We start from the raw sequence: 27,687 nt of genomic DNA, 5'->3' as shown, positions 1-27,687 counted from the left end.
CGTAGATACCTTTTCTCACTTCACAGGACTCATTGTTTCCGTGGAGTGTTTTTTTTGTTTTGTTTTGTTTTTAAATACAATGGCTTCTCCTTCGTGACTCCCTGCCTCTGTTTCCCTCCTTCATTCCGTCTGGACCTCCTCTCTGGCTTCTCTCCAGCTCAAGCTTTATTCCGCTTTTAGCACTTTTTCCTTTCTGGGGGACCCGGCTCTAGAAAAAAGGCCTCGCTGGTCAGATCGGAGAATTCCGACCCTTGACTTCTCTGGTCCCCTGAGCTCACTGTACTGGGCAAAGAACCCTGCCAGCGTTAGGGCTGCTCTCAGATTGGCCCATCTTACTTCCTAGGGAATTCTTTTTGGCTACTTTGGGTATGACTCTAGAAAGCCATGCCCCTTCCAGTAAATTCCACTGTCTTCCTTGTTTCCTTTCGAATTTCCTTGACCCCGTGTAAATAAGGCCAAAGGCTTCGTCTGTGAATTCCCAGTAGAATCCAGCTAACCACACATATCCTGAACTGAGACCTTTCTCTGAGCAAAGGAAGTCACCTAGTCACTCTGGAATTGTCTGATCATGCTTCCTGTATATCTTGTGTAATACCATGAGATTTTCTTTTTCTCGGTGGAAGATGAAATGTGACTTGAGCGTGTTTCCTTTTTTCCAGTGGAGATCCTTCAAGGTTTGGTGAGTGGAAGCCTGGGAGGCGCGCTGGGGCCGGCGGTCAGTAGCCCTGTTGAGCAGGAAGGCATGGTGGGTCCTGTCTCCTTGCCCCGGAGAGCAGAGACCTTTGGAGGATTTGACAGCCATCAGATGAACGCTTCAAAAGGTAAATGATTTACGGGCTAGCTGGCTTCATCCGTAGAGCATGTGACTCTTGATCTCAGGGTCGAGAGTTCAAGGCCCACATTGGGCCCCAGGGCTTACTTTAAAAAATAAAAAACAAAAACAGTAAATGATTTAGAACCCATACTCCTATAGGTGATCCCCGACTATCTCATACAACCAAAAATGAAATCCTGTTCCGGTAGCTGCCTCTCCCCTGTCCCAGTCAGTAGAAGTTTCACTGAAAGCTCATTGAGTAGCTCACCACTAAAACACTCAAGAACCTCTCTCAGTGTCACATTTATTTTTAGTAAATGAAAAACAATTTCCTGGGACCTCAGCTAAGTTGTGACCAAAGGAGTAATGATACTCATTTTTCCTTTCTGCTTCGGATTCTTCTGTGACCATAAAATTCTTAATTATCACTTAGCTGCCCCCAGGTGGCTTCCCCCTTTTTGGCATTAATAAGATGCGGGAATACCATATCCCTAAGCTACAGATATTGTATTTTTTTCTTGGCTAATCTGTTTCACAACTTTAAAAAAAAAAAATTGTTTATTTCAGGAGGTGAGAAGGAAGAGGGAGAGGATGGCCAAGATCTGAGGAGAACCGAGTCAGACAGTGGTCTGAAAAAGGTATTTTTCTAAAACCTCTACATCTGTAATCTTTGCAGTTGGTCCCCTTGGATCTTGTTTTGGATCTGACTTGCTGTCATTTCCTACTTCGGGAGGAAAGCACATTTTGAAACAAACCCTACAATTAGAGAGTCCCGTGTTCCTGGCCGCTGGGCCCCTCGGGCTCAGAGCCTCGTGCTACACTCCACCGCCCGCGGCCCGAGCGGCAGGAGCTCCGGGTCAGCGGCCCACACCGGCCTACACTCTCTAGGGGCTTCAGCTAAGTCCGGCCTCAAACCTTCGTTACCCTGCAGCGGGAAGCTGTGCTGGGAAAGAAGGAAAACGGGAAGCCCAAGCACAATCGAGACACATATTGAATATTATTTTTGCCTCAGGATCTTTTTTTTTTAATGCATGTTTTTGTTTTACAGGGTGGAAATGCTAACCTGGTATTTATGCTTAAAAGAAACAGTGAGGTAAGGGCGTTATGGGCTATGTCTAAGAATAGGATTTTGTCATAATTGCTAGGCTGGGAATGCTCGTCTGTGTTTTGCTGTTACGAACAAGCTGACTCCTGGCTTCATTTGTACACTTAGTGGTGGGGTCCCCACTTTCCTTACCTTGCTGTTTGCCTGAGCCCCGGGCGTCATTCTGGAATCGCTCCACACCGTGGCCTCCTAACATGGCCTCGGCTTCTCCATCCTCGAGAAGCAGGCCTCTTGCTTTCTGGGAACACGCGCTGCCACGGCTGCTTGCCTGGCACTCGAGCCTGGCGCCAGAAGCCACCGGTGCGGACCGTGGCACCTCAACTTGTGGGTCACTCTGCGTGGTCATATCCTATCCTGCCAGGACTCAAGTTGCGTTTTCTTCTCTGAGCTCTGCTTTTCACTCACTGTGTATCACTCTGAAAACAGCCTTGGTGTCCCTCTCGGAGAGCTGGCTCTGAGGGGGTCTCCCTCCCCTTCCTCGGGTTCAGGTCTGCTGACCCTGTCGGGGAACTGCGCCTCTCCTGGTCGGGTCCCCGCTCCTTGCTCCGCCAGCAAATCCCGTTCCCAGGCCACCACCCTCTCCAGACTGGCGTGGCTCAGGGCGTGCTCGGGAGTGTGTGTACTTAATATGTGACAGTGGGTTTGTGGGGCGTCCCTGTCGGGATGCTCTTGGGTTTCTTCTTGCTTTTAACATAATATCGTAAGGCCCTGAGGTTTTTTTAATAAATAGAGTACAGTACTATAAATGTGTTTTCCTTATGATCTTTTTTAGTGATATTAGTAACATTCTCTTCTCTAGTCTACTTTTATAAGAATACAGCCTATAGTACATATACCATATAAAGGTATGTGTTAATTGACTGTGTTGTGGGTAAGACTTCAGGGCAACAGTGTGGGCTATTTGTAAAGTTTTTGGAGAGTCAGAAATTATACCCGGGTTTTCTGCTGTGCGAGGGATTTGGCGCCACAAGCCCTCCGTTCAGGGGTTCAGCTGTATCCTAAAAGGAGTATGTTCAGAAACAAAAGAAAAAAAATGAGTAAAATAAGTCCACCCCCCAAGAAATAAGTACTGTTAAATGCTGGGTGTTTATATTTCCGTCCTTGTCTTCTACACAACATATATTTATGTGTCTTAAGTCTGTGCGTGTGAATAGCACAGAAATAGCTTTACATATCATTTACAGCTGTACCCCTGCAGCTTCGTGTCTTTTTTTTCTCTTAACACGTTAGAAGCACCTCCCCTGTGCCCGTGTGCACAAGCCGCGCTGTAAGGGCTGCGTGGTGCGTGGTGCTCTGTGGCCTGCCGCGGCTTTACTTCCCTGCGGTTTCGTGGGGGATTTGATGCAGCAACAGCTCCGTGCGGCGCTGCTCTAGAAAGACGTGCGCGCGGCGCGCGCCCCTTCCCCCCGCACAGGACCGTTCTTGCTTTCCCTGGCATTGGGAACGATGCATTTTTAACTGCTGTTTTGTTGGTTTCGTAAGTGCGTGTGGTAGCTTACTTTCCATCTCTTTGCTTTCGAAGAAAGGTAAATCATTTTTAATGATTTTAATGATAGAATTGTCCACTTGTATTTCTTCTTTTGCAAATTGCTGGTTTGCATTGCCTTTTTGCTTCCTAGGGTACTTGTTTCTCACGGGTCGACGGGAGCCTTTTTTTAAGTGAAGGGGTTTTTCCTTTGGCTTCCTGTTCAAAGTGTGTCTGCATTTTATATTTTAATTTTACGTTTCACACAGGGGCCATGAAGGCGCACTGTGGTTGCTTGCCTTGCTTCTTCGAGAAGCCTTCTCTGTTTCACGATCAGAAGAGACAGTCTCGTGTTTTCTTCCAACTCTCTTATGGTTCTTTTTTTTACACTTAACATTTTAATCTGTTTGAATAGGTTTTGTGTGAGCCAGGATCCCAACTTAATTTTTCCCAAAGCGTTAGCCCATTTTCTCAGAGCAATTTGTCGAATATTCTTTCCTTCCCCATCGATTTAGGAACGCTCCTTATATGCTGAATTCTTGATTTGCTCTGGGCTTTCTGTCCTGTTACATGTCGTTTTTGCGCCAGTCATTTTAGAGAGCTGGAGCCTTTTCACGTCCTGGCTGCATGCTGATGGCCCCCTTGCACCGATGTCCCGTTTGCTTGACCTTGTTTTGGGTCTCTGGGCCATCCGTACCCGCTTACTCTCTTTGGTGCTTTCAGTCCAGAAATACTCCGTTCAGACGCGGCCCCTTGCTGTGGGTTGGGGGTTGGCTCATGACGCGCCGCGGGGTGGTGGGTTCTGAGACTCCGTTCTGAGGGCTGTTTCCGTGGCTTCCTTTCGCAGCAGGTCGTCCAAAGTGTCGTTCACCTCCACGAGCTCCTCAGCGCGCTGCAGGTACGGGCCTCTCTCCCTCCTCCCTCCCTCGTGTCCAGAGAAGCCGGAAGGGTGGTGTTGGCCGGGATCTTTGAGGTCTGCGGGCGGCTCGTGGGTAAATGGGGCCCTCGGTCGAGACACGACGGGCTGTCATGATGAGAAAGGGTACAACGTGCAGCGCTTCGAGTGTCTTTGGCCTGGGAAGATAGAATTGATGAATGACGGGTGAACTGACCTGCGAGATGATATGAATAGGTGCTGTAGCCTTGGGGCAAAGCCTGAAGTGCTGCCGTGGTTGGGTGCTTTGTTTAGTGTGATTGTGAGTTTCCATCTCTGTGTAGTTTGTGGTGAGGGAAGTCCTCCCCCAAGTAACTGCTACTTAGCACTTTCTGGGAATTATCCTCAAACTGTGCCCACTTCCTTTCTCGGATCTGTACCGGATCCAATTCCTACTTCCTCCCACCTCCAGAGCACACACAGCCCCCACCCCGGGCAGTGTCAACAGCATGTGACCAAGTGTAAGGAGGCTCTGGGTCCCCACACAGTTGACATTGCTTTGGGCTTAGTGGAGGGGGGCGTGGGGGGGGGGGAGCTCCTGACTCCCAAGGTTGGAGCGGAGCACCGGACCGGACGCGCCTGCCCGCAGAGGGGTGGGGGCTGGGGTTAGGACCGGTCGCAGCTCCCTCCCCCGCGTGTCCCCCGCAGGGCGTGGTGCTGCAGCAGGACAGCTACATCGAGGACCAGAAGCTGCTGCTGGCCGAGCGCGCGCTCACCCGGAGCTTGTCGCGCCCCAGCTCCCTGGTGGAGCAGGAGAAGCAGCGCAGCCTGGAGAAGCAGCGCCAGGACCTGGCCAACCTGCAGAAGCAGCAGGCGCAGCACCTGGAGGAGAAGCGGCGGCGGGAGCGCGAGTGGGAGGCGCGCGAGCGGGCGCTGCAGGAGCGCGAGGCGCGGCTGGCACAGCGCGAGCAGGACGTGCGCCGCGGCCAGCAGGACCTGGAGCGCGAGCGCGACGAGCTGCAGCTCCGCAAGGGCGCCTACCAGTGCGACCTGGAGAGGCTGCGCGCCGCGCAGAGGCAGCTGGAGCGGGAGCAGGAGCAGCTGAGGCGCGACTCCGAGCGGCTCAGCCAGAGGCAGGCGGAGCACGACGCCCAGCAGGTGCGGGCGCCCGCGGGGAGGGCCGGAAGGGCGGAGCCGGGGTGCCCGGCGGAACCCCGGGATGGGGGTGGGGGGAAACACGCAGGACCGGCCGTGCGCCTCACTCGGCGGCTGCTCCCGCGGGAAGCCCCTCGGGGATGAGCTTCAGTCGGGGGGCGTCGGTGGGCATCCGTGCACCCGAGGCCGACCCGGCTGACAGTGGACGCTCGTCCTGTGCTGCCGTGGGGGTGGGGGGCCGACCTGGCCCCCGAAGAGGACATTCAGGCAGCGTATCCCAGGGGCGCGGCTCAGGGTCCTCGCCCGTGGCCGTGTGCAGGGTCTGCAGGGAGCCGCCGGCGGGTCCACCCGCATCCCTGTCACCGCGCAGGGCCGTGCACGGCGGGGGGGCACCCGAGGCGGGTTTCACCTCCTGCTCCCCACCCCCCTGTAACGGGACAAGCTCCCCCCACGCCCTCAGCCCTGTAGTAATTCTCCAGGGCAGTCAGTCTTCACCCAAGCAGCTGTTTCTCCAGGGAATGAGGGTTCCTTCCCGCACTGCCAGCTCCAAGGTACTGTGACTCCTTCGTGGTGCAGACGGGCAGTACCTGGAAGGACCGCAGTAGTGGGTCGGAGGTGATGTCTGCGGCACGGTCCCCGGTTCCACGTGGGGGGCTAAGTCCGAAGTCCTGGATCCTTCTGTGGCACGGGCCCGTGGCATCCAAGGAAATGGGTACACCCCAGCTGACTGCCACCCCCACAGTTGAGCTCAGCCAGCATGGAGTGAGCAGATCCTGGGGCTGCCACAGGCCCCGGACTCAGAAGCTCTGTTTTGACCACGCGCAGGTGTCACATCAGCACAGCAAGCTGCTGCGGATCCCGTCCTTCCTTCCGCATCCGGAGGAGTCCCCCTTGCCGCCCGTACCGTCCATAGCCAAATCGGGATCCCTGGACTCGGAACTCTCGGTGTCCCCAAAAAGAAACAGCATCTCTCGGACACACAAAGATAAGGGGCCTTTTCACATACTGAGTTCCACCAGCCAGCCAAACAGAGTCCCAGAGGGTCAGAGCCAGACCGCCGCGCCCACGTCCGCCTCCACCCGCCTGTTTGGGTTAGCTAAGCCAAAGGAGAAGAAGGAGAAGAAAAAGAAGAACAAAGGCAGCCGCTCTCAGCCCGGTGGTGAGTGACACACGTCAGGTCTCCCCACCGCCACGTTGCTCCTGGGTCCTGGGGGGGGGGGGGGGCAGGGTTCAGCGGAGGGGGCCATTCGGCTGTGTCAGAGCCGCACCGCAGTCCCCCGAGCCCACTTGCTCTGCCTGCGGAGGGCTCCCGGGGCTCCCGGCAAGAACGCTGACTCAGCGGGCGTCTCGGACCCCCTCTGTGCACATGGGTGCCAAGGGGAGAGCGCAGGTCTCCGTTTGGGGGCATCTGTTACCCAGCGTGGGGGCTGAAACTCACCGCAGTGAAGACCGAAGTTTCCCCGCTTTTCTGTAGGCCTAGTCTGGTCATCAGTAGAACTAGTACTTGGTGAACATTGCCCCAGGTCTGGTTAACCCTGCGGGCGGCTGGGTGACGTAGATGATGCCAAGACCAGCGAACGTGGCCGCCCGCACCGAGCTCGTGATCAAATCCCAGTCACCAAGGCTCCCAGCGTGTGCAGCCCTTTCCCCTGAGTCCTCCCTCCCCTCTCTGGGGGAGATCGAAGAGAAGTTTGTCTCGGGGCCTGTGAATAGGAAGTCCGCTGCTTTGTCAAGTCGAAGGGACCAGTGGACCAGTGAAGGGTGTCAGGACCTCGAGCTACTAACCCAGTCAGGGAGCCCCAGTGGGCGGGAAGGGGGTGACTGTCCGCCAGGCCGGCATGTGCTGCATCCTGCAAGACTCGGGCTGAGGAAGAAGGGGCGGGGGGGGGGGCGGAGTTCAGTGCAGAGAGCAGTTGTTTTCTGAAGTTTTCTCCTTGGTTCCCCCTTTCCCAGATGGCCCTATGTCCGAAGTGCCCACAGAGGGTGAAGAGATCTTCTGCTGACCCTGCCCTCTGCCATGGCCACTGCCTCCTGTCCTGGCCCGTGGTCACCAGCCCCACCTCTCCTCCTGTTCCTTACCTTGGACACCGAGCTGCCCCAGGTCCTGGACCAGAGGGACAGTGATCTCGAAGGTCGGGGTGGGGCAGGAGACCCGGGCTCAGCGGCTGCCTACGGCCCCAGAAGTCCAGGCGACGGTTTCGGACACGTCAGGAATCTCTAAAGGCTGAAAGAAATGTGGAAATAAGGTCTGAAATTCTACCGTTTATTTGAGGGACACAAGCAACAGTCAGACGGCAGATAATTTGGACTTGGTCTGTGTACATAGAGTTACCCTTCTGCATATACACGTGGGGTGTGCCAGAATTAGGCGCCGTCTGTAGCGGAGGCCTGGTCAGCTCGACACAGGAGGTGCCACACGGCCCTGCTCCAGGAGCACGTGGGCACTCGCCTCGTGCCCCCCTAGTCCTCCAAGGTGGTGGTCCTGTCACCCTGACCCGTGCACACCTCATCCCTTTCTGCATGTGTTTCATTTTAGAAGGGATGGCAAACGTTTGTGAAAACCAGTGAGAGAAGGGATGCTGTGTTTAAAAAGCATATATATATAGATATATATATATATGTGCGTGTGTGTGTATACGTATATATGATCTGTACCACCTTCGTTTTGGTGTTTGTCATTTAAAAAAAAAAATCTGTAATTTTAACATGAAATCCAAAGAAATCATAGTCTGGCTTTCCAGGATGTTTGCCCACATACTCTGGGCACAGATGAAGTCAAGAAATCTCCACGTCCTTACTCCTGCATGGTGACACTTTTTGGTTGTCACTGACCCACAGCCTCCTTGACACCATCCCGAGGGCAGTGGCTGCCGCGGCAGCAGGGTTGTCCCCACCCCTGCACTAGGACAGTGGCCCCCATAGGTTCAGGGGAAGGTGTTCGGCCCCTCTGTCATCGTCACTTTTAGACCAGTACAGCCCGAGAGGTAGCTGGCCCCGGTGCGGCTGGGAGACGTGCTCATTCTGTAGCGGGAGGCCACGGCCGAATTTGATTTCTTGAAACGTTTTTCCAAGCTCAAGGTCCGTTGGTTACTGTATTCCGCCCCCTCGAAGGTGTGCCCCAAATGCAGCCTGGTTTCCCTTCCCTCTCCCGCACTGGCGGGGGTCCCTGATTGCTGGGGGCTCTTGCCGCCAGTGCTAGAGCAGGACGGTTCACGGAGTTCCCCAGAGCCCCCCTCTCCCTGCTGGACGCCAGACTCCCCGCGCAGGGAGACCCTGGAAAAGCCTGTGCTTTTAGTGTGCCCTTCCCTTCCTGCTTTTTGCCTCTCAGGAGCATGGGTCTTTGAACATACTTTTTAAAAAAAAAATCTGTAACTTGGTGCTTGTTGATGAATTGCAAGCTGGCCTTGCAGATGGAGATATTTCTCTTTCAGTTTATTTGAAAGAGGGGGTTGAAAATTGTTAGCTTAGACTTATTTATTTTGTGTGTGTGTGTGTGTGTGTGTGTTGTAAGGGTGAACATACCAGCCCAACGGTTTCCGCTGTCTGATCGATGCAGAACGTGAACGGCGCCGCTCGCTCCTCCGTGTCTGTCAAAGTGCCTTGAGGGCCCAAAGGAAAGTTAAAGGTTGGGGAAGGGGAATCCATTTCCTTCCCTCCTCTCACCCCCCCACCTCCTCCTTGGATCAAGGGATGTCTTCTCCCTTGCGTGAGAGTCAAGAAACTTGTCACCTGTGAGTCACATTCACCTGTTTGTGTCTCAGAAATGTCTTAGTCTGCAGAAGCAGACTTGAAGAACAAAACCAGCTAAGCTAATCATATTTTGAACCACGGTGCACCCCCCCACCCCACACCCCGAACAGTGAAAAGATAGGTTACTTCCTGGCCTTAGTCCGTACAGCTCCGAGCCACAGCCACGCCTGCCACGGTTCTCCTCGATGCACATGGAGCGCAGCGGTCTGTCCCCCTCTGGGGCTCACCGTCCCGCTCGCCGTGGGCCGCCGGAGGGAAGGGCACCGGGGAGGGAAGCCTGCATCCTTCCTCCTCGGTGTCACCGTAGGCCAGGCCCCTGTGTTCCCTGAGCTCGCGCTCGGTGCTGGGGAGGTGCGCCCTCACGTCTGCTCTCCGCTGACGCGCTGTGGCCCCCGAGTTTCCGGCCCCTGCTGCCCAGCTCGATGGCAACTTGAAAGTGTCTTTTACGCTCAACTAGCTCTGATGTTTGGGGTGCTTTGCGGGTGGTGGTGATGGTGGTGGCTTTGCCTGCGCCCACCCGCGAGCCACTGAGCTCGCTCAGGTTCTGGGTAGACACATGTAGAACCAGATTTGGAGGGGAGCCTCCTGCGTCCACCCCACCCGCCCACCTTCATCGAAAGCCGAGTCTGCAGCGTAGAGAGACAACGGCTTACGGAGAGCCGTGCTGCGACAGGTCTTTCTCGTGTCCCCCCCCCCCCCCCCCGAAACTGAACTCCGGGATCTTCTTGGTCGTGCTTGGAGAGCTACCTGGAGTGTTGCTGCTTGTGCTTGTCACCTTGAGAACCACTCTGATTCCAGAGTCTGAGGCCTCACCTGGGCTCTTTTCTTGTGAGAAGGGGTTGTCTGTTCCCTGTTGTGTCCTCCAGCAAGCTGAAGAAAGCAGATGCCTGCCACCAGCCAGAGCCCCCAGATTTCCACAGTCGAGTGAAGTTCCTGGAGGGAGGCTCAATTCTGTCTCAAAAATTCTATCATCTCAGAAGTTGTCATCCCAGTTGGGTGACGTGCACTTTAAATGCTCTCATCTGTTGGCTTCTTTTTTGGGACAATCAGCTGTGTGAACTTTTCTTCTTTGAAAACAGAGAGGGTTAAAAACATGCAAATTGCCATGATTCAGCCTTTGCCAACATTCCATTCTCTACCCCCACGAGAGCGATCTGTGGGGAAGAAATCCTTATCAAGATTTTTTTTTTTTTTTTTAAGGTACGAATCTTACCTTTCTCCCTCTTACGTCTCAGGGTAGCACCACTGACGTCGTCTCTTTGAGAAGAGAATGTTCCCCTCATTCTCTTCCTGAGCCCCTAATAGCTAGCAGGAAGCACAAATTTTCAAGACCCTTGGGGTTTGTTGTACCTTTCCTGGGAAGGGGGGCAGGTATGGGGGTGCAGGGGTTTAATAAGGTAGACTCTGCCTTAAGCAAGGGGCAGAACTGTACCTTAGAGGCCAGGACTTGATCCAGAAGTTGGTGTTCACAGAAGTACTTACTATTTCATTGCTTGGTCTCTGAGGCTTTCCGTAGCCAGTTCTCTCTCCCCGAGGATTTGGGCGTTTGCCCCAAGGAGGGCGCGGGGAGGGGGCTGAGTCCACTCCAGTGTTGATGGGTGACGGGTTGTGCCCAGGCCAGCCGAACCGTGGGAGGGTGTTGGAGACACTGTTCTGGTGATGGGCCTCCAGCCATACACACGGTGGCTCGGAGGGGCCCCCACGGGGGCTCGGCGGCCTTGGCCTGTGGAAGCCCGGAACCAGCCCTGTAGGTTAGATGGCAGCGGTTGAGGGACGTGTGTGCCTCGCCCGCCCACCTTCCGGCTGGACACACACGTGCCGGTGGCGCTGGGCCCGCGTCCCAGCCCCGCACGCTCGCGGACACGTAGAGACGAGAGGAGGGCAAGGAGTTTGTTGTGGTTTGCATCTTTTTTCTTCCGACATCACCTAACATTCCTAGTTAACCAGAGCTTTGGGATCTACTGCCTGCTGGCCAGGTTTTAAAGTGGAAAGTATTTTAACGCTGCCATAAAAGTAAAATCAAAAAAATGAAAACACAAAAAAGGAAGGGAAAAACAAAGGCTTCTTTCCTTGTACTCACCTAATTTAATTTGTCAAAAGATTGACAGGCCTTGAATTAATTCTCCATCTCGCTAAGGTTGAAAGCCGGGCAAACCCAGCCGGCTAACAGCCTCCGGCCCCAGACCACGCCACCCTGCTCTGCACACCCGGCCGAGCCCAGCCTGTGCCGGGGGCCCCTCTCTGCCACGAAGCAGAGGGTGCTGTCCCCCCAACCCGGCCTCTTCACCCCCGATGCTCACCCAGCTTGAGCCCTCCTGCCTTCCGCAGCCACCGACGGGGGCCCGTCCGGTCAGCCTGCCCCGTGGTCATGGTTCAGCCTGTGGTTTCCCGTGTTCCTTACCCGCTGCGGGCGTGGGAGACGCCCGGACCTGCAGGAGGGCGATTACCGTACACCTTATACCTCTGCTTTTGTGGTTTTCAACTGCTAGACAAACATTTCTGTGCTAGATTCTTTTAAATAAAAAGATGCTGTATATTAATTTGTAATTATGTATAAAGTAAAGCAGTTTTAAACTGTAAAAAAAAAAATTTTCAGTGTGTTTTCTGGGATTTTGCCACAACATACTGGCTTTGTATTTTATTTATCTTCCTTTCTAGTTATTGGCTTCAGACTCTACTTGTAAAGTCCCCTCCACCCTTTCAAAAAATAAATGTCCTTTAAGTCTCAATTGTTGCCATGTTGTGTTCTATCCCTGTGGGTTGCCTGGAGAGCGTCTCAGAATAGTCTGGGCTCCCGATAAAGGGGCATCCCCGACTCCAGTAAGAGCCCCCTCCCCAAGGAGAACTTCTGTTTCTAATGTCCCTCTGGGAACAGGAGTCAGGAAGAGTCTGTAAACACTCAGCAGCTCCTCGGAGACATTTTCCTGGGGTCCAGATGCAAACCGGGGGGTGGGGGGTGGCGGGGAGGGGGGTGACTGGCCAGCCCTGAAGTCATGGGAGCTGTGCCTAGAATCAAAACTATTTCCAGTCAAATCAGTGCAGTAAAATCGTCCTTTGCTATAGATTCTATTCTGTCAAAAGAATTAATGTTAGTTTGCCTTCTTTGACAACTTTCTCCACCCCATATGACCCCCCAGGAAGGGGACTTTGGGGGCACTAGCAGAGTAGGAGGACCCTAAGCTCACCCCGTCCCACAGACACGACTTCATAACAGCCACATCCGTGCAAACAGACCAAAGACCGGTTCCACAACTAAATGTGGAAATGAGGCCATATCAAAGAGGGGAGGAAAGGGAGAGACACTGTGGGGAGCGAAACAGATCACAGCCCTCCACGGGAGGGAGGGAACATGGCCCAGAAGAGGGGAGAGAGACCATCGCACCAGGAAACCTGCACAGAGAAGTCGAATCCCCGTGACATTTTGCTTTGAAAACCAGAAGGGCTGAATTTCCCAAGTTCTTACAACCAGTGGGACTTAGAACCCAGAACATTAACAGTCAACCAGCTTGCCTCCGGGAGTCTGGAGGGCAAAGAACCTGAGTCCTCACCCTTAAAGAGACAGCACAACAAACAGCCCAGGGAGACAGTGTAGAATCAGCATTTTGAGACCCACATGGGACACACAGCAGGGAGTCATTTACTGATCTCCGAGCATGTGCAGGAGGGGCAGAGATCACTGGGAGACTCTTCCAGAAACAAAGGAGCTGGCACATGCCATTTCCCTCCTCTGCCCCCCAGCCTCAACACACAGCCTCCTTCTGGAACCAGGGAGCTGATCTTCACCCCCCAACTTGCCGACACCCCACCCCACTCTCCCTGCACTGCAGCAGACCCACCCCCTCCAGCCAGGCCTGCCTCAGTCCTGGCGCTGCGGGTCCCCGCCCCCAGAAGCCTGCGAGAACCCTGCCAACACTTCCCGTCCTATCCCCGAGCACTTTGCCGATCCGCCCCCTCCGATCTGGCCAGCCCGGGTCCCCGTGGCTGCAGGCCCCCTCCTGCAGAGCACCGGCACACAAACCTTGCTAACACTGCACGTCCTGCCCAGCGCACTTCGGAGATCCACCAGGCACCCGTCCAAAGCAGTGCCACAGACCGCAGTGTGCAAGCAGCCCTGACTGGAGCCAGCACCACTCCACAGAGACTCCTGCCCCAGGGAGAGAAAAAGGCAACCATATACACCAGTCGGGCTGCAGCCCCAGCAGTGGGCTGGGGACAGACACCTGGTCGGACTACAGGCCCCACCCAGCAACAAAACCTCAGGGACAACACAGGGAAAGTGCCCTATAGTTTGCTGATACTACATCTCTGGCAAACGTCGGGTCTGACTCAACTCGAGCCCAAGGCAGCACCACACTGGCCCACTAACAGTTCAGGGACCAAACTGTGCCCTCAACACAGCAGAGAGAGCCACTGCGGGTGACTAACTGGCGAGAAGAGGGTCAGCCACAAAAGTAGGCTGCGTGCAACACACAGAGACCCACCACCACCGAGGGGCACCTGGGTGGCTTAGTCAGTTGAGCGTCCCACTCTTGATTTAGACTCAGGTCATCATCTTGGGTTCACAAGACTGAGCCACACATCAGGCTCCACTGAGTCTGCTTGAGATTCTCTCTCTCCCTCTCCTTCTGCCCCTCCCCCTGCTTGTGCTCTCTAAATAATAATAAATAATTTAAAAAAAAAATTTTTTTTAAAGGAGACACTCTTGAAGCTCCCAGGTTCTGCACTCCAGGGCACTACAGGCCCTGTTCTTCATAAGGCCACTACTTGCGAGAGTGGGAGACATAGGTTACTTTCCTAATACAGAAACAGACACAGACAAAATAAGGGGACAGAGGATTATGTCCCAAGTGAAAGAAAAGGACAAAAATCACATCAAGGGACCTAAATGAAATGGTAGTAATATGCCTAACAAAGAATTTCAGGTAATGATCATGAAGATCCTCCCTGGACTTGAGAGTGGAGGACCTCATTGAGGCCCTTAACAAAGAGATAGAAAACATAAAAAAGAACCAATCAGAGATGGAGAACTCAGTAAATGAAATCAACTACATTAGATGGAATAAATAGACTGAGAGGAAGCAGAAGAACAGATCAGTGACTTGGAGGACAGAGTAGTGGAAAGCAATCAAGCTGAGCAGGTGAGAAAAAATATACAACATGAAAATTGACTTAAGGAACTCAGCGATACTATCAAGCATAATAACATTCACATTATAGGGGTCCCAGAAGGAGAAGACAGAGAAAAGGGAGCAGAAAATTTGCTTGAAGAAATAATAACTGAAAACATTCTAAATCTGGGGAAGGAAACAGAAATCCAGATCCAGGAGACACAGAGAGGTCCAACAAAATTAACCAAAGGAGGCCCACATGAAAACAGAGTAATTAAAATGGCAAAAAGCAGTGATAAAGACAGAATTTTAAAAGCAACAATGACAAACAAAAACAAAAACAAAAAAACAAACCAAAAAAAAAAAAAAAAACAGTTACATACGATGGAAATCCCATTAGGCTATCAACTGACTTTTCAGCAGAAACCTCGACAGACCAGAAAGGAGTGGAATTAAATATTCAAACTGCTGAAGGAAAACAACCTGCAGCCAAGAATATTCTATCCACAAGGCTATTATCCGAATAGAAGGAAACAGAGTTTCTCAGACAAAAACTAACAGTCCATGACCACTAAACCATTCCTACAAAAAAAATATTGAAGAGTGCTCTTTGAGACTGTGGACTCTGAGAAACAAACTGAGGGTTTTGGAGCGGGGGTTGGGTCAGCCTGGTGATGGGTATTCTGGAAGGCACATATTGCGTGGTGCACAGGGTGTGGTGCATAAAACAATGAATTCTGGAACACTGAAAAGAAATTTTAAAAAATAAAAATTCTAAAAAAAAAGAGGGCTCTTTGAGTGGAAAGGAAAGATCATAAATAAGAGTAAGAAAATAGGAAGCACAAAAGCTGTAAGAATATCTGTAAAAATCAGTCAAAGGACTCACAAAATAAAAAGATGTAAAGTATAACACCAGAGACAGATGTAAAGTATAACACCATAGACGTAAAATATGGGGAGGAGAGAAGTAAAGAATGGGTTCAAACTTAAGCGACCATCCACATAATATAGACTGCTACATGTGAAAGATACAAAGCTAATGGTAACCAGGAATCAAAAACCAGTAACAGAATGCAAAGAATAAAGAGAAAGGAATCCAAGCATATCGCTAAACAAAATCAGCAAAGCATGAGAGAGCAAGAAAAGACAGGATCAGAGGGAAAATACAAAAACTATCACAAAACAAGTAACAAAATGGCTAAACAAAATGGATAAATACAAATCTATCAATAAGTCCTTTGACTCTACAAATGGACTAAATACTCAAGAAGACACAGGATGACAGTATAGATTCAAAAAACAAAAAACAAGACCCACCTGTACGCTGCCTACAAGAGACTCATTTCAGACCTAAAGACTTCTACAGATTGAAAGTGAGGGGCTAGAGAACCATTTCTCAAGCAAATGGGTGTCAAAAGAAAGCCAGTGTAGCAGTAGTTACATTGGACAAGATAGACTTTTTGAAATAGACTTTAAAACAAAGACTGTAAAAAGAGGCAAAGAAGAATACTAAGTAATACTATGGGGGATAATCCAACAAGAGGATACAACAATTGTAAATATTTATTCATACAACACGGGAGCACCCAAATGCATGAAACCATTACTAACAAACATAAGTGGAATAATTAACGGCATTTAACACCCCATGTACATCAATGGACAGATCATCCAAACAAAATAAACAAGGAAACCGTGGCTTTGAATAACACACTGAAGAGCAATGGATTTAACAGATATATTCAGAACATTTCATACTAATACAGCCAAATACACATTCAAGTGCACAGGGAACATTCTCCAGAATAGTTCACATATTAGGCTACAAGATAAACCTCAACAAATTCAAAGAGATCAAAGTCATACCATACATCTTTTCTGACCACAATGCTATGAAACTGGAAATCAGCCACATACACACATACACACACACACACACACACACACACACACAAAATCCGGAAAGACCACAAATACAAGGCGGTTAAACAACATGCTACCAAACATTGCATGTGTCAACCAAGAAATCAAAGAGAAGGAAGTCAAAACATACATGGAGACAAATGAAAAATCGAAACAATGCTCAAAACCTCTGGGATGCAGCAAAAGCAGTTTTGTTTGTTTGTTTTTTGTTTTTTTTTTTAGCAAAAGCAGTTCTAAGAGGAAAGTTTATAGCAATACAAGCCGACCTTGAGAAGCAAGAAAAATCTCAAACAACCGAACCTTACACCTCAAGGAGCTAGAAAAAGAACAAATAAAACCCCAAACCAGAAGAAAGGAAATAATAAAGATTCACAGAAATAAATAATAGAAGCTAAAAAAACAAAAGCAATAGAATAGATCAATGTAACCAAAACCTGGTTCTTTGAAAAGATCGACAAAAGTGATAAACCTCTGGTCAGAATCATTAGAGAGAGAGAGAGAGAGAAAGGACTCAAACAAAATTGCAAATTAACAAAGTAACCACAGAAATAGAAACACCTTGAGAGAACATTATAAAAAAGCTATATGCCAACAAATGGGACAACCCAGGGGGGAAAAACGGATAAATTCCTAGAAACATATAATCTCCCAAAACTGCATCAGGAAGAATTAGAAAATTTGAACAGACCGATTACCAGCAATGAAGTTGAATCAGTGATCAAAAACTCCCAACAGGGGCACCTCGCTGGCTCAGTCGGTTGAGCATCCCACTCTTGACTGTGGCTCAGGGCATAATCTCAGGGTTGATAGGATGGAGCCCCACATCAAGCTCCACACTCAGCGTGGACTCTGCTTGAAATGTTGTGTGTGTGTGTGTGTGTGTGTGTGTGTGTGTGTGTCTGTCTGTCTCCCTTTCCTCCCTCCCCTGCTCACACTCTCTCTTGCTTGCTCTCAATAAATAAAATCTTAAAAACAAAACAAAACAAAAATCTCCCAACAAACTAAAGTCCAGGACCAGAGGTCTTCACAAGTGAATTCCACCAAACATTTACTTTTTTTTTTTAAAGATTTCATTTATTTATTGGACAGACAGAGATCACAAGTAGGCAGAGAGGCAGGCAGAGAGAGAGGAGAAAGCAGGCTCTCCACAGAGCAGAGAGCCCGATGTGGGGCTCAATCCCAGGGCCCTGGGATCATGACCCGAGCTGAAGGCAGAAGCTTTAACCCACTGAGCCACCCAGGCACCCCTCCACCAAACATTTAAAGAAGAGTTAATACCTATTGTTCTCAAACTATCCCAAAAAATAGAAGGAAAGTTTCCAAATCCATTCTGTGGGGCTAGCACTACCCTGATACTAAAACCAGAGAAAGACATCACAAAAAGAGAGAGAGAGAGAGAGAGAACTACAGGCCACTATCTCTGATGAAAATAGAGGCAAAAAATCCTCAACAAAATATTAGCAAAATATTTGCAAATATTTGCTAAAATATTAGCAAATCCAACAATACACTAAAAAAAATCATTCACCATAATCAAGTGGGATTTATTCCCCAGATGCAAGGATAGTTCAAACATTTGTAAAGCAATCAACGTATGTCACATCAATTAGAGAAAGGATAAAAAACATATGATCATTTCAATAGACACAGAAAAAGTGTTCAACAAAGTATAATGTCCATTCATAATAAAAGACTTTAGCAGAGGTGCCTGACTGGCTGAGCTTGTAGAGCATGTGACTCTTGATCACAAGGTTATGAGTTCAAGGCTCATGCTGGGTGTAGAGATTACCTAAAAATAAAATCTTAAAAAAGCCCTCAGCAAAGCAGGTTTAGAGAAAATATGCCTCAACATAATAAAGACCATATATGAAAACCTACAGCTAATGTCATACTCAATAGGGAAAAACTGAGAGCTTTTCCCCTAGGGACAGGAACAAGACAAGGGTGTCTACTCTCAACACTTTTATTCAGCATAGTACTAGAAGTCCTAGCCACAGCAATCAGACAACAACAAAAGAACAAAAGGCATCCAGATTGGTAAGGAAGAAGTAAAACTGTCACTATTTGCAGATGATATGGTACCCTATACAGAAAACCCAAAACACTCCACCCAAAATCTCCTGGAACTGATAAATGAATTCAGTAAAGTCGCAGCATACAAAATCAACATGCAGATATCTGTTGCATTTCTTTACACTAATAATGAAACTGCAGGAAGGCAAATTAAGAAAACAATCCCATTTATGACTGCACCAAAAAGAACATAGTAATTACAAAACATTGATGAAGGAAAATGAAGAGGAAACAAATTGAAGACACAAATGGGAAGATATACCATGCTCATGGATTGGAAGAATATTGCTAAAATGTCCATACCAGCCAAAGCGACATATAGATTCAGTGCAATCCCAATCACAATACCAACAGCAGTTTTCACAGAACTCAAACAACCCCACAATTTGTATGGAACCACAAAAGACCCCCAATAGCCAAAGCAATCTTGAAAAAGAAAAATCTGGAGGTACCGTGATTTCAAATTTCAAGTTATACTATAAAGCTGCAGTAATCAAAACAGTAGGAAACTGGTACAAAAATAGACACATAAATCAATGCAATAGAATGGAAGGCCCCAAAATAAGCCCATGATTTTATGGTCAATTAACCTTTTTTAAAAATTATTTATTTATTTGATAGAGAGAGGGATCACAAGTAGGCAGAGAGAGAGGGAAAGCAGGCTCCCTGCCGAGCAGGGAGCTCAATGTAGGGCTTGATCCCAGGACCCTGAGATCACAACCTGGGCTGAAGGCAGAGGCTTCACCACTGAGCCACCCAGGTGCCCTGGTCAATTAATCTTTGACAAAAGAGGCAAGACTATCCAATGGGAAAAAGACAGTTTCTTCAACAAATGGTGCTGGGAAAACTGGACAGCTCCAAGCAAAAGAATGAAACTGGACCCTTTTCTTACACCACACACACACAAAAAACCTCCAGGGAGCCTGCTTTCCCCCTTCCCTCTCTCTGCCTACTTGTGATTTCTGTCAAATAAATAAAATAAAATCTTAAAAAAAAAAAACAACCCGGGGCACCTGGGTGGCTCAGTGGGTTAAAGCCTCTGCCTTCAGCTCAGGTCATGATCCCAGCATCCTGGGATCGAGCCCCACATCCGGCTCTCTGCTCCACAGGGAGCCTGCTTCGTCCTCTATCTCTGCCTGCCTCTCTGCCTACTTGTGATCTCTGTCTGTCAAATAAATAAAATCTAAAAAAAAAAAAAAACCCAAAAATCTCAAAATGGATTAAGGACCTGAGAGTAAACCTGAAACCATAAAAATCCTAGAAGAGAGCCCAGGCAGTAATTTCTCTGACATCAGTCATAGCAACATTTTTCTAGATATGTCTGCTGAGTTAAGGGAAGTAAAAAGCAAAAATAAACTATGGGCACTACATCAAAAAGAAAACCTTTTGCCCAGCAAAGGAAACAATCAACAAAACTAAAAGGCCACCTACAGAATGGGAGAAGATGTTTGCAAATGACATACCCGATGAAGGGTTAGTACCCAAAATATATGAAGTACTCCTACAGCTCAAAACCAAAAAAACAAACAACAAAAAACAATCCATTTAAAAAATGGGCAGATGACGCAAATAGACATTTTCCCAAAGACCATACAGAAGGCCAACAGACACATGAAAGAAGCTTAAAAAAAAAAAATGCTCAACACCACTCATCAGCAGGGAAATACAAATCAAAACTACATGTGATACCCCCTCACCCCTGTCAGAATGGCCACCATAACAAGCACAAGAAATCGACAGGTGTTAGCGAGGATGTGGAGGAGGAGCCCTCATTCGAGGCTGGTGGGAATGCAAACTGGTGCAGCCGCTGTGGGAAACTGTGCAGTTTCCTCAAAACATTAGGAGCACCCTACAGTCCAGTACTCACACTACTGGGTATTTACCCAAAGAATACAAAATCACTGATTTGAAAGGATACACACACACCTATGTTTATAGCAGAATTATTTCTAATGACCAAATTATGGAAGCAGCCCTCGTGTCCGCTGGTAGAAGAATGGAGAAAGAAGATGTGGTATAGGGGCTCCTGGCTGGCTCAGTCAGTAGAACACGCAATTCTTAACCTCAGAGTTGTGAGTTCAAGCCCCACATTAGGCTTAGAGCTTAAAGAAAAAAGATGTTTGTGTGCATAAATATATAATATATACATATATACATATAGATAGATAGATAGATAGATAGATATAAAACACAATGATGCTCTAAAACCTTTGGGATGCAACAAAAGTGGTTCTAAGAGGGAAATTTATAGCAAAACAGGCCTAGCTCAAGAAGAAACCTCTCACTCTAACCTTACACCTACATGACCTAGAAAAACAGCAACAAATAAAACTCCAAACCCTCAACACACACACACACACACACACACACACACACACACACACACACACACACACACACACAGGAATACTACTCAGCCATAAAAAAGAGTGAACCCTTGCCACTTGCAAAGACACGGATGGGGCTATAAGTCAATCAGAGAAAGACAAATACCATATGATTTCACTCATGCGTGGAATGTAAGAAATGAAATGAACAAAGGAGAGACAAACCACAAGACAGTCTCAACTACAGAGAACAGACGGATGGTTCCCAAGGGGGACCTGGGTGGGGGGTGGGGGAAGCAGGTGGCGCTTACTTTGCGGCACACCCAGTAACCTGCGGAGGCTGAATCACTGTCCTGTGCACCCGAAACTAATAGAACACTGTACGTGAACTCGACTGGAATTAACATTTTTATAGCATTTATGGCAAAAAATAATAAAAAATAACAACTAGCTCGGGAGGAAAACCCCATTTGCACCCCGCTGCAGGGGGACTTTCTGGATCTGACGTCAGAACGGAGGGCCCCGCGGGGGAACCGCTGAAGCCAGGGGCCGAGGCTGCCCGCAGGAGCGGGACCTCCTCAGAGTCGGAGCTGCTGTCCCCGCCAAGCCCCTGATGGCCGGCTGGACGCCGGCGTGACCCCCGCGGCACGAACGTGGGCACAGCGGCCACCCCGCTCCCGACAGCCGCAAGGAGCGGGTCCTGCTGGAGGGCCGGGGGCTGCCCTTCTGCGGCGGGGGGGGGGGGGGGGGGCAGAGCTGCCTCTCCGCCCGCTCGCGGTCGCGGGCTGTCACCGTCGCGCCGGCCCCGCAGGCCCGGGCCGCACCCCGGCGCCCCCGCGGGCCGAGCAGCGGTCCCCCTGGCCTCCGCCTGCGCTCCCGGGCGGCTGGGTCTGAGCCAGCGACGGCTCTGCCTGGGAGGCCGGCGCAGTGAGCAGCTCCGAGCGTTCCAGAAGAACGGTGGGGGCCCAGGGCGCTCGGGGCTCCAGGGATGCGCGGGCGGCCGGGCTCCGGCGGCTCTGAGGGACGCGCTGCGCCCCGGCGGCTCAGTGACGGCCCCGCCTGGCCCGGCGCGGGGGCGGGGATCCCGGCCGAGGGAGAGCCCGGAGTCCAGGGGGGCCGGCCGGCCGCCTACCGCCCTGGGAGGGGTCTGCGGGAAGCCTGGCACCTAATGCAGCAGCACAGACCCCGGACCAGAGCCACAGGAAGGAAAGTCCAGAAAGGAGTCGGCGGGGGAAGGAGCCGCGCAGCGCCGCCCGTTCTTGTCCTCTCAGAGGCGGGGCTGAGCGAGCCGCGGAGCATCAGAAATAACACCGGGCGCTCCCCTCACTCCGTCCGCTCACCCCCGGCCCAGCCTTGGGGCCCAATACCACCCCAGCGAGCAGCACCCCGCCGGCCTCCCCCGCCTCCTGTTCTTGGGTTCTGAGATTTTTTTCCTTCAAATTACCCCCATTTCTTCAGGGGCCTCAGACCACCCAGAGGACCCTGCCCTGCTCCCCCTGTGGAGGCCTGACAGGTGTCGCAGGGGTGGGGGACACGCAAGCGGGTCCGGGCTTGGCTGCCTCCCAGGACTCCACGCCTCCATTCACATGGAAATGGCCCGCAGGGCACAGCTCTGAGGAATTTTGGCTGAATTCCGAAGCCTGGGCTCCCCGTCCCCCCAGCCAGGCTCCTTTGTGACACTGGCCTTCTTCCCACAGAATGGTTGTGGCCCCTCAGGATGGGGGGTGGAGGGGGAGGGACGCAGGAGGGCCTCTGAGGGAGAACCCACTGGGGCAGGGCTGGCTCTAAGGGGCTCCCCAAACAGGGCCCTCCGGTCACCCCTTCCCTCCAAGGGTCCCTCCCTTCCCACCCCCCACCCCCAGCCGGGGGGGTGGGGTGCGCTGCTGCAGCTGGTGGTTGCCTGGACAAGCTCACTCCTTCCCGGCCTGGCTGCGGTCTCTACCAGAGCAGGCCTCTGGGCATCTGCGCATCTGGAACGATGTTCTCTGCAGGAGCCGGCCCGGTGAGGCGCTCAGGAGTGGGCCAAGCGAGGGCCCCCCTCCATCTGGAGGGTGCTGTGGACGAAGACGGGGGAGACCAACCTCCAACAGGTTATTTAAGGATCTCCCTTTCCCCCTTCCAGGCAGCTAACCTGCAGATTTGCTCTGAGGGTTTGAGGAGGAACGTTGCATGCTTGGTCCTGGGCCTAATGCACGAGTCTCTGCACCTGGGACCTGCTGAGTCACCCGGGACCGTGTCCCGACCAGGAGGGCGCCTGAGGGCTGACAGGCTTTCTCCAACTGCCTGGCCCCAGCACCAGCACAGGGCTCCACTAGGACGGCCGCGTTGTCTCCCGGCCTCTGCCTGGTTCACAATGCCCTTGCTTGGCCTGGTTGAATTGTCTCCTCCTCCAGGAAGCCTTCCCTGACACCCAAGGATAATCCAGCCCCTTTCCTGTGTGCCTTACTCCTGGAATCCACCGTCTGCACTTGCATGGGCTGGACCCTCCCCAGCTCCGCTGCTGCTCACCTCCCCCCAACCCCCCAGCTTGACAGGCTAGAGTCTAAGACTGAGCCCTGTCCCCTGCTCCCAAGAATGGGCTGAAGGTCACCTCGTCCACACCCTCATTCCAAGGCTGGGGTGCTGGGGGTAAGGACAGGCAGTGTGTCCCGGGGCCTAAACGGGGAGGGCCACCCCTTGTCTGCCAACAGAGTGGAGTCTGGAGGGCAGCCCTCTGCGCCAGCGGGTTCAGGGAAAGCTCTCCCCCCCGGGAGACCCCAGTTGGACTGTCCGGAGTCCTGCTCCCTGGTCCTGGGGTGGCCCCTCAACCTCCCCCCCTACAAAGCAGCAGAGTCCCACTCCACCAGCCCTTGTAGCCAAAAGCAGGCCAGACCACTCCCCCTGCTCTGGGACCAGGGAGCCCAGGGGGCTCTCCCTGTCTCCCCCGGGGAATGAGAGCGGCGACGGGAAGGCAGGCTGGGCAGCCGAAGCGCTGGGGTCTGGAAACAGAGGCAGGTTCCCACCCTGATGTCCCACCCCTGGGTCCGGGCCAACACGTGACCCTCTCTGAGCTAGTTTCCATCTGGAAAAAGGCCATGATGGCACGTACCCCTTTGTAAGAAAAATAATTGTCCTCTCTTCCTGTTTGGCTGAACGGACTGAACGAGGAGGGTGTAGGTCTTGAGAAATGCGTGTAGGTCCAACCCTTAAGGCTGGGCCAGCCCAGGTGTGAGTGTTTACTGTGATTTCAGGGCTCCCGCATGGTTTCCGGGCATGTGGATCAAAGAAAGCCTGTCACTATTTTGTCTCCTTGGGAGGAGCTCCCCAGAGGGGGCCCGGCAGAGTGAGGGGCACTCGCTGGCTGGAAACCCACAGATCTTCATGATCCCACCGAACCTGACGCTGCACAGGCTCCACCTGTGGATGACTGCCCCACGGCTCAGGGAATTAGGCAAATGACCCAGCCACAGCTGGCCTCAAAGCACCTGTGGACCCGCAGACTCATGGTTTGCCCTTAGACCAGAGTTCAAACTACAGTCTTGGGGGAGGGGGGACTTGGGTGGCTCAGTGGGTCGAGCACTGGCTCTTGGTTTCGGCTCAGGTCATGAGCTCAGGGTTGCAGGATCAACCCTCGCACCAGCTTCCTCATGCGGGGGTGGGGGGTGTCTAAAAGCGGTAAAAAGTCTCTCCCTCGGGAGCGCCTGCCTAGTTCACTTGGTTAAATGTCTGCCTTGGGCTCTGCTCATGATCCCAGAGTCCTGGGATCCAGGCCCGCACCAGGCTTCCCAGCAGGGAGTCTGATTCTCCCTTTCCCTCTGCTTCTCCTCCTGCTTGTGCACACTCTGCCAAATAAATAAAATTAAAAAAAAAAAAAAAAGATTCTCTCCCCCTGCCCCTCCCCCTGCTTGCTCTCTCTAAACATGAATACATACATCTTTTAAAAAAACCCCAACCCCCCAAGTACAGTCTTTGGATCTCCTGCATCCGAATGATCTGGGCTGCTTGTTAAACTTCATCTCCTTGAACCACGCTCAGATTTAGTGAGGCAGAGTCTCCAACGCATGCTAAGTTCCAGAGGGCCCCGGGCACCCCCATGGCAGAGCAGGCGGGGAAGGAGGGAGGGAGGGAGGGAAGGAGAATCCAAAGTGAAGAAGGTGGGAAGGAGGCTCCCTGGAGCAGCGAGGTCCTCCCCACTCTGCAAAGCGGGTGCCTCTCCTTCTGCAAATAACTCTCTAGGAACACGGGCTGTTTACCGGGAGCCTTACAAACCGTGGCGAGAGCGGCGTGGCCTCCTCCTGCGGCGCCCTGCTTCCTTCCCCTGCGACACCCGAAGGATGCCACCTCCCAGGGCTGCGGGGACAAGAGGTGGCGGGCCAGCTCGGACTCCCCGCTCCCCCGTCCTTGCGGTGCCCACAACCCCCTCCCGCGAGGCCTGGCGGGCCTCAGACCACACCGCAGCCCGCGCGGTGGGGCGGGCCTGCCGCACCTAAGGATCACCTGCGGCTGAGCCCCCGGGCCTGCTGGGCCGGCCGGTGCTGGGACGTTCCGTGCTTGCACGTGATTCCCGGGCGCAGCCGAGGACGACCCCCAGGCTGGAACCGCGAAGCCGCTGGGGTCTGCAGGGGCGGCCCCCTCCCCCGGGGTCTCCCAGCAGCCCCTGCTGCCCGCGGCCCCGGGCGGGAGCCTGAGCGTCGCGGGGTCTGCACGGCTCTGCCGGGGGCACGTGAGGGCGCGCGAGAGCAAGCGTGTCCCGGAAGGGAACCATCCAGGGGCTTCCAGAAGCAGTGGGCGGTGGTGGGCAGAGAAGGCAGCCCCCCGCCCCCACCGGCCCCTCGGGTCGTCCCGAGCTTCCCCTGCGGGCCCCCGACGCTGGTGCCAGCCTCCAGCTGACGGTCCCCCAAGGCCCCCCGCCATCGTGGTCCCTGCCGCAGCTCCCCCTGCCCCGGCCCGGGCCACCTCCTCCCCTCGACTTCCCCCCAGGCTGACGTGAGCCTCCGGACTCGGCTTTCCTAACCTGTAGGTGGTGTTTACTGTGTAATGTCAGTATTACAGTAATATTACGGTCAGGAATAACTGCGATTCATACTCCCTAAAGAATATAGGAGGGTTTTGTTTTATGTTTTTGTCTTTGAGAGGGAGAGAGAGGGATGGATGAGGGGGAGAGGGGGAGAGAGAATCTCAAGCAGACACACTCCCGGCTCCTGACCTGAGCCAAATCAAGTCGGATGATTGCGCCTCCCAGCGGCCCTGGGAAAGTACTGAGATTTATTTTTTTTTTTTAAGATTTTATTTATTTATTTGACAGAGAGATAGATCACAAGTAGGCAGAGAGGCAGGCAGAGAGAGAGGAAGGGAAGCAGGCTCCCTGCTGAGCAGAGAGCCTGATGCGGGGCTCAATCCCAGAACCCTGGGATCATGACCTGAGCTGAAAGCAGAGGCTTTAACACACTGAGCCACCCAGGCGCCCCAGTACTGAGATTTATTTTTAAAAACTTTTTAAAACACCTGTAACCCCATCAGCGGGAATAAACCATCGCTAACATTTCATTAAGATCTCCAGTGCTGGGGTGCCCGAGGGGCTCAGTCGGTTAAGGGTCTGCCTTTGGCTCAACTCATGATCCTAGAGTCCTGGGATCGAGCCCCAGGTCAGGATTCCTGCTCAACAGGGAACCTGCTTCTTCCTCTGCCTGCCCCTCCTTCTGCTTGTGCTCTCTCACTGTCAAATAAATAAATAAATCATTAAAAAAACAAAAAAAAAAGACCCCAGTGTTTTCTGTGTATGTGGGAGGGAAGGGGGGGTTAAGGAAAATTAAAGTCACGTTCTATGTAGTCACTTAGGTCCTACTTACCTCATTTCACATTTTGGTGTGAACACGGGTATGAACATTGCTTAATAGTCCACTTTACAGACATACCATTTTCAGACCTTAGGTATTTCCAGCTTTTCCCTTTTATGAGGAACACAGGGCTTTACTGACATCCACCTTTTCTCCTGTTTCAAAGTAATGCAAGTTTATGAGGGGAAAATGTTAACCAACCTAATGTTTTCCTTGTCGTCTGCAGGCACCCTGAGGGGAAGCTGAGCCAGCACATTTGATAAGGCTTCCCAACAGGTGTCTCTGTTTTGCAACAAAAAGGCTTGACAGGTTTTTCATGTGCCCACATGAAAGGAGCCCCTCAACCACAGTATTTGCCTCAAGCTGGGGAGCAGCATGTTGCACGGGTGATTATCTGGGTGTCAGGAGGGCAGCCCCACGGGGCTTGCACCCAAAACGCAGCGGCTGCCTCACTGGGGTGGTCCACTTGCGTTTATGGGGGAATGGCCATCCCCCTTCTCGGGGTAAACCTGCTTTTACAGGGGCTTTGACCCGGTCTGCCAGGCTGGCCATTCCCTCGGGAACACTGTCCTGAGTGTCTGGATCACTCGCTTGCAGCCCTGTGTGCTTGTGCCCCAGAGAGCCGGGGCTCCTGAATCAACCCAAACCTGCTCTCCACCCCGCGGCCTTCCCCACCAGATGCCGCTCCCGTGGGCTACTCTCCCGGCTGCTCCAGTTTGGGCTCCCAGGAGGCTGAGGAGACGAGTGCTCCCACGACACCCTCCGGCTCACCCCTTCCCTGTGACTCAAGGTCTGAGCGGTATTCTGTCGGCCCATGCACTTTCCCCTCGGGAGTGGCTTCTGAAGTTCAGGCTCGCGGAAATGGCCGCTTGCTCCGACCCCCGAGCCCGACCCGGGGCAGCTGTTACAGGTAACAAGAACCAAGGGGAATAATACTTGACCTTTTTCTTCTTAGTGCGCATTTCCTGGGGCATCCAGGGCCACCCCCCGCCCCCAAGATTGGATTCGTCTCCCCGTTCCGTTGGTAACTTTGCCTCCAGCCGCTGGAGGCTGCACGGCGGCGGCTCCGGCCCAGGGTGACCACAGCCACCCAGGAATCCCTTCTTCCTTTCTTTTCCCAAGCCCCGTGCTTCCCGGAGCCGGGACCCACCTAGCAAATCCCGCTTCTGGACACCCACTAAATAAGTGTCCCGAGACCAATTCCAAAGGGCCTCTGTGTTTGGGAGCGGGGCTCCCCACACCTACAGTCAAGCCATGCTCGCTTGAGAGACAGAGGG

General features: G+C 52.2%; 1 protein-coding gene and 1 long non-coding RNA gene across 2 annotated transcripts in view; one reads left to right on the top strand and one right to left on the bottom strand.

Annotated features, from left to right (window-relative positions):
• Window positions 1-8,122, top strand: part of AKAP13 (A-kinase anchoring protein 13) — a 113,624-nt gene extending 105,502 nt beyond the window's left edge. Inside the window, exons 26-32 of the mRNA XM_080807551.1 lie at window positions 660-821; window positions 1,382-1,452; window positions 1,863-1,907; window positions 4,232-4,282; window positions 4,967-5,416; window positions 6,239-6,572; window positions 7,367-8,122. Coding sequence (XP_080663677.1) covers window positions 660-821; window positions 1,382-1,452; window positions 1,863-1,907; window positions 4,232-4,282; window positions 4,967-5,416; window positions 6,239-6,572; window positions 7,367-7,416 — 1,163 coding nt within the window. The 3' untranslated portion in view covers window positions 7,417-8,122. The remainder of the gene's footprint in view (window positions 1-659; window positions 822-1,381; window positions 1,453-1,862; window positions 1,908-4,231; window positions 4,283-4,966; window positions 5,417-6,238; window positions 6,573-7,366) is intronic.
• On the bottom strand, window positions 73-9,105 carry LOC308345422. Its single transcript, XR_013967071.1, has 7 exons — window positions 8,936-9,105; window positions 7,493-7,637; window positions 7,199-7,277; window positions 6,852-7,116; window positions 2,853-2,917; window positions 2,052-2,335; window positions 73-918 (listed from the first exon to the last, which is right to left on the bottom strand). It is a non-coding gene; the product is annotated as an uncharacterized lncRNA (long non-coding RNA).
• Between the last annotated feature and the right edge of the window lie 18,582 nt (window positions 9,106-27,687).

This window comes from Martes martes (assembly GCF_963455335.1).
Source record: "Martes martes genome assembly, chromosome: 7".
NCBI classification, from domain to species: Eukaryota; Metazoa; Chordata; class Mammalia; order Carnivora; family Mustelidae; genus Martes; species Martes martes.
This window is presented reverse-complemented; position numbering and strand designations above follow the sequence as displayed.